General features: G+C 38.6%; 2 protein-coding genes across 2 annotated transcripts in view; one reads left to right on the forward strand and one right to left on the reverse strand.

Moving 5' to 3' along the window:
* LOC119831884 (tudor domain-containing protein 5) overlaps nucleotides 1-4105 on the reverse strand; it is an 11464-nt gene extending 7359 nt beyond the window's left edge. Inside the window, exons 1-9 of the mRNA XM_038355453.1 lie at nucleotides 3853-4105; nucleotides 3580-3781; nucleotides 3258-3364; nucleotides 2982-3096; nucleotides 2704-2881; nucleotides 2101-2209; nucleotides 1722-1947; nucleotides 1055-1245; nucleotides 4-76 (exon numbers count right to left, since the gene is read on the reverse strand). Of these exons, the coding sequence (XP_038211381.1) occupies nucleotides 4-76; nucleotides 1055-1245; nucleotides 1722-1947; nucleotides 2101-2209; nucleotides 2704-2881; nucleotides 2982-3096; nucleotides 3258-3364; nucleotides 3580-3768 (1188 nt within the window). The 5' untranslated portion in view covers nucleotides 3769-3781; nucleotides 3853-4105. The remainder of the gene's footprint in view (nucleotides 1-3; nucleotides 77-1054; nucleotides 1246-1721; nucleotides 1948-2100; nucleotides 2210-2703; nucleotides 2882-2981; nucleotides 3097-3257; nucleotides 3365-3579; nucleotides 3782-3852) is intronic.
* A 629-nt stretch (nucleotides 4106-4734) lies between these two features.
* On the forward strand, nucleotides 4735-5753 carry LOC119831975 (NADH dehydrogenase [ubiquinone] iron-sulfur protein 3, mitochondrial). The gene has a single exon (XM_038355551.1). The coding sequence runs from the start codon at nucleotides 4844-4846 to the stop codon at nucleotides 5633-5635; it is 792 nt and encodes a 263-aa protein (XP_038211479.1). The 5' UTR covers nucleotides 4735-4843; the 3' UTR covers nucleotides 5636-5753.
* The last annotated feature ends 674 nt before the right edge of the window (nucleotides 5754-6427 follow it).

The following is a 6427-nucleotide window of genomic DNA, read 5'->3' on the forward strand; positions in this document are numbered from 1 at the left end:
GGCGCAGCAGTGGCCCGCGCGCACGGCGCCCGCCGCCAGCCGCCGCTCCGCGCCCGCGCCGCGCGAGTAGTACTCCCTACGCAACGCATCGCGTCAGTGTTGCCAACCTCGACTAAGCGTCCCCCCCCTAGCGTCATCTCCAAACCCCCTCTATCCTCCTAAACCCTACACTATTTAAAAAAAATCTTATTCCAAATAGGCATCTTGTTTCAAGGATAAATTGAAAGGGAAAGAAAGTAGATTATGTTGTGTGAAAGTGAAAGTATTATTATGCCCGCTTGAGTATTCGCTATTATAGTTTCATTTTTACCTTAACTTCATAAACTTTAATTCATCTCCTAATTTACGTAAGAAAAACCGCTAGAAAAGAATTTCCCCCTAGAAAATAACCTCAAAAAAAGGTAATTTCAGAAAAAAAACGTCAGAAATTATAACTGTTAATTGTGGGGTATACCCCAAAAAATAAGGCCCCTAATAATACCCTGTTTCATCTAACTTGGCCCCAAATTTAGGGAGAAAACCCCCAAGTTGGCGCCGCTGCATCGCGTGTACATTGCGGGCTCACACCGGGACGTGCCCCACCTCCACAGGAGACCGGCGTCAAAGAAAGGAGGCAGAGTCCTGTTTACTTTCCCACCCCGCCCAATCCATGCCTTCTTTCAAGTCGTCAATCCCTTGCTTATCCCTTTCCCCTTATATGCTTGCAATTTTTTTTTTCCTTTAAAGGGGACAAAGCATTGGAAGAGACACTGCCCTGCGAATGTACACGGGCGGTGATCATCGCTTACCATCAAGCGAACCACCAGCTCAGTTGCCCTGCTGTATGCTTATGACATAAAAAATTGATTATAAAAACTAACCGCACGCCCTGGCTTCGCTTGGTTCACTCGGGAAAAATACCTTTGTTACTTGATAGAGACAATATGAAAATTTACTATTTCTGACATTGTAGTACTTATTTCAAAACTTCTTTCACTTTAAAACGTATGCAATCTCAAAATTAACCGAATTGCCGTTGTATAAGCGTGTGCTCTGTGGCTACTGTGGTACTCACGTCATCTCGTCCATGACGGCGTCGAGCGCGATGTTGTACGCCTCGCCCAGCCGCATCATCCAGAAGTGCGAGGGGGAGTACACCTCGCCCAGCATCACCTCCAGGTAGTCCCCCTCCTGGATGTCGTCCAGCGGCAGCTGCGAAATCGTCTCGCCCAACTGCATGCAGTCCGCGGGAAACACGTCCGGCTCCTAGAGAACATTCAAGCATACCACTTGTGTCGCAAGTCACTGTTTTTTTATTTTATTTGTTGTATCGTGTACGAGAAATACAAGATACTCACTATACGAGTATCTCAATGTCTCGTGCGTTAGTGTCTCAAGTGTCCGCGTCTAGTGTCAGAGTCTCTTGTATTAGTGACGCGTGTACCTTATCTTATATCTCAGTGTCCGTGTCTCATGTTCAGTGTCACGGGCGACTGCGTGTCGTGTGAGAGACCCTTGTGTCAGTGACACGTAACACTATCTCTTATCTCAGTGTTACGCGTATTCGTGTCTCCTATGTAAGTGTCATAGGTGTCTGCGACTTGTGTCATAGACACTTGTTACCGTATCTCATATATGAGTGCCACATGTGTCAGCGATATGAGTGTCAGTGTCACGTGGATGTAAGTAGCGCGTGGTGCGTGCACTCGCATGGCGCAGTGTATGCGATGTGTCCTACTCACATAGGCGACGCCCGGCAGCGCGTCGTCGGTGGGCGCGGGCGCGGCGGGGGCGGGGGCGCGGCGCGGCGGGCGGGGCGCGGGGCGCGGCGGGGGCGCGGCGGCGGGCCACGCGCGCCAGTCGCCGCCGCCCGCCTGCGCCGCGCGCACGCCCGCCACCTGGCACACCACGCCGGCCACGCTCGTGAACCCGAAGCGCCCGAAGTTCAGCTCACGCCCGTACCGCGCCCTGATCACACGCACCTTCACTAACATATCCAATAGATTTGATATTACACTAACGATTGAAGGGAATGGAAGATATTTCTTCTTTATTACAATGATACACAAATGTAACAATGAATCAATGATGATTTCACATCACTTATAATGCAAAACTAACTTATACAAATCCAGTAAGTCGCTACACCATACTGGTTCTGGGTGTTCATAGATGATGGTTTTTAGCTCTTCTTTTATTTCTTCTAATGCTTCTTTCAAACTCCTCCCACCTGTAACCATAATATGGCAAATGAACTACCGTTTATATGGGATTTATGTATTTCACAAATACAGGTCTTCCTCAGTTTACTCTACATTATCATATTCAATAATGACTATAATCTGGACATTTTAATAAGATGCCAATTGCCAACATGACTAGATTATATTGCCTAAACACATTTTTATCATCCCACCATCAATTTACTACTGTAACAAACATTGCTCACCTATGGGTGATGATGGTACATGCAGAATAACAACAACCACTTTCAAAACTATCACTTGTAAATCTATAAAATTATTAACTATAACACAATTATAATTGATAGAAATCCATTTGAAAGAACAATTTGCAACATTGGTAGTCAGTTGTGAAAATGATCACAGATGTTGAAGTTTTAGTTCTGTTGCTTGAAAATATACTACAACCAGTTCGTTTGCTTTCAGTGACTTTATCAGCAAGTCATGAAACAGACCCCAAAACTATAAAAAAATTACTCACTAGAAGATGTCTGCCGTCCAGAACTGTAGTCCTGTGACCTGGTTGATTCCACTTCATTTATAAAGTTCTGATTGCTTTGGCATGTAGGCGGCACTTTTTTCAAATTTATTTCCACTTCAGGGGAATGATGTCCATTAGTAATTCTACTCTCCTCTTCTCCAGGTACCTTTTCTATGACCTTTTGCATAATATTTAAAATTATTTTTAAGAGTTATTGCATTTCATTTTATTGATATTTTTAAGAGTTGATTGTTTTATTAAAGTGACACAGAACTCACTTTTTTTTCATCTTCCTGAACTATGACGCTTGTTATTGTTTGCTGTTCCTCTTTATTTGTTTGTTGATAATTTGGTTTTAAATTGGATTCCAACACACTTCTTCTCTTACCCCTACTGTAAAATATATTTTGGAAATAGTTAACATTTTTAACAACATTTCAAGTGGAAAATTCAGTATGCAGCCATTCATAAATCTTGTTTTAAATGTAATACTTACAATATTAATATTTTTTTATAGGAAGCAGATATAACTTAGTCATAATTAACAAACTTACAATTTAACAAATGGTGATGTCTTCTGTTTCTGTACAAACTTATCAATATGTTTCAATGTTTCTGGCACTATTAATATCAATTCAGGATTTGTTTGAGGCCCTTGAAACTGAAAACAAATAATTAAAGAAAATAGTCTTCTTGGTGCATTGGATAATTCATGAGTATTTCAGTTCGTATCACATAATACTCAGGCAGAAGCCTTAATAAAAAGGGAATTTTTATCAAAAAAAAAAATAATTTAAATATTGCAACATAATTTCCAGTGGAACATGTCTTTCTATAATATTCTAAATGTGATTTTTATATAAAATCGATACTCACTAAAAAACAATCACTACATCGCTCTTGTAAAAACTTAAGGGGGTCTCTATACCCAAATTTGGTCAAAGGAAGAGGAGAGCCAACCATCTCTCTGTAGTCTTTTAGCAAAGATGTCATGTTGACCGTCACTGGACTCGAGACAACTAGGGAGCGTAGAATAGACTTTAACTTCTTAAGTTCCTCCTCCATTTTGCTTATTTTACTAAAACATAAATTTTTAGATAAATAAAAAAAATTGAAGGTAGTTAATATATTACTTGGAATTGTAAGCACCTTTTTACCAATTATATGCTAAAATAAATACTATTTCATTGCATTAAACATGTTTTTGAAATGCTATCCTGGATACGATTTTAAGTCGAATGGGTTATTATCAAACTGTAAAAAGTTTTAATATTATATATCAGAATTAATAAAGAGGTGATTTGTAGACTTTATCCTCATTATTCCTAAAATAAAAATACCGAAGAATAGAAAATTTAAACTGCACAACAACAAAATTAGCCTTATCTATAAACGTCAATGTCAGACCGGCGAATTCATAAACAAGAAAATACCATGCTTGTTTTCATATTGTTTCATCTTGATCACAGACACAGAGTATGTTCTTGAATAGAGTAACTATCGTGGCCATATACAGTTTGGAATTTGAATTTGTCAAATACTTGCATTGTTGTTAGAAAATGTCTCAAAGACAACATTCCATTATTTTTGGAAGACAAAAACGAGACTTTTTATCTTTGACCCTAGTCAGGAAAAGTTTTTTTTATATCATCGTCAACAATGGAGTCCGTGGATTACCTAATGGTAAGCGCAACCACAACTCAACGAACTCATGAATATATGAAGGCCCTGCGTATCTACAAGTGGATTGCCGTCTTTAAATTGAAAAGGGACAAGGGCCGTTGGGTAGGTACCTACACCCTTTCGGAAGAAGGTTTTGGGGCAAGTTTAAGGTTGTGGAGATTGTGAGGAATTGAAATGTGAGGTGAAACCACTAAGATGATTTAAATCCAATTTTAGACCTTAAGCCTGTTAGGTACCTACATATATCTCGAGTTTAATGTTTTTGGCCGTGGTGAGTTAACATCTTACAAATATTGTACACTGTGATTCTTAGATTAAAAATATGACAATGAAAGGTTAGTGTCAATTGTCAAATGTCATTTTGATTAGAAAATTAAATTCGACAAGAATCGAACCCGAAATCGAAAACATTAAGTCAAAAATTACGTAAGGGAATAATAGAAAATAATCAAGAACGATGTCCTTTATACTTAAACGCACGTTGGGTGCGAGTCGCAATTTGGGACGAGTTGTGCTTAGTAACAATCACGTACCAATCGTTCAACGTGTGGCGACTAAAGCAGACCAAGTAGCACAGGGCGAAACTCGACCTACTGTTGCTAAATTAGACCCCCTGCAAAAATCACAATTAATCGACTTTGGAAAGTATGTGGCTGATTGTATGCCGAAATATGTGCAGAAAGTCCAGATTACAGCGGGTAACGAATTAGAAGTTCTCATCCCCCCAGAAGGTGTTGTGCCTGTTCTGCAGTTCTTAAAGGATCATCACAGTGCTCAGTTTGCTAATTTGGTGGATATTGCCGGGATGGACGTGCCCAGCCGCCCCAACAGATTCGAAGTTATTTACAACTTACTTTCCCTGAGGTACAATGCTAGAATCCGTGTGAAGACATACACCGATGAACTGACGCCCATTGATTCTGCCAACGAGGTATTCAAAGCAGCCAACTGGTATGAGAGAGAGATTTGGGACATGTATGGTGTATTCTTTGCAAACCATCCTGATTTGAGGAGGATTTTGACCGATTATGGCTTTGAAGGTCATCCATTCAGAAAAGATTTCCCTCTTAGTGGATATGTGGAATTGCGTTATGACGATGAGCAAAAGCGAGTTGTGGTGGAGCCACTTGAGTTGGCCCAAGAATTTAGGAGGTTCGAGCTGAGTGCCCCTTGGGAACAGTTCCCCAACTTCAGAGGCAATCCAGTTGCTGAAGAGGTCACCAGTGCAGCTGAACCCAAAAAAGAATAAATACTGGTTAAATTAAATGTATAATAGTCATAATTAAATAAAATGCTGTGATGGCTTCCATGATCTTTTAATCAAATTATAGATTGATGCACAGAATTAAAGTAGGTTATTTAAAATGTGAAAATTTGTTTAATTTGTGTAAATGTGAAGCTGACAACTTATATTTGATTATTTTATTGGCAAAAATGCAAGAGAAAATATTATAATAATTTTTTTGTTTTTATTTTTATAATCTTAAATGTGGCATAATGCATTGTGAGATATGGTATATATGGGATATGTGAGATATGGATGTTAGAATCAAAAATGTCTTATTAATAGGTATTTAGTGTTATCTGAAAAAGATGTCATTGAGCAAATCATTTATTTAAATTTTTTTAATTGCAGAGTTTGTTACACCATAACTAAAGAAGGGCTTAACAGATTTTGATTTCTTATCTTATATATTTGTATCTGCTGGGATTGTACACCTGAAGATTGTGAATGATGGGAACTCCAAAATATTTGGTATACTCCAGTCTATACGAGTTACTTAAAAAAAATTTAAACTCATAAAAAGTCAATCTAGGCAGAATCCAATACAGAGCAAGTGCAAGAAACTAGTTGTTATAAATTTCTTAAACCAGATAAAACAATCAATATAAATTTCGTATTTATGTTATGGCCCTGGTATGTAGAATACAATATCTATTGAGTCCATTATGTATTCATATTATGCTTTTAGTCTAAGTTTCATTTGCATCATCAGTGAAGAGTCTACTTTATAATTTTTAATATATATATGTAATAATA

This window comes from Zerene cesonia, chromosome 14 (assembly GCF_012273895.1).
Source record: "Zerene cesonia ecotype Mississippi chromosome 14, Zerene_cesonia_1.1, whole genome shotgun sequence".
In the NCBI taxonomy this organism is placed as follows: domain Eukaryota; kingdom Metazoa; phylum Arthropoda; class Insecta; order Lepidoptera; family Pieridae; genus Zerene; species Zerene cesonia.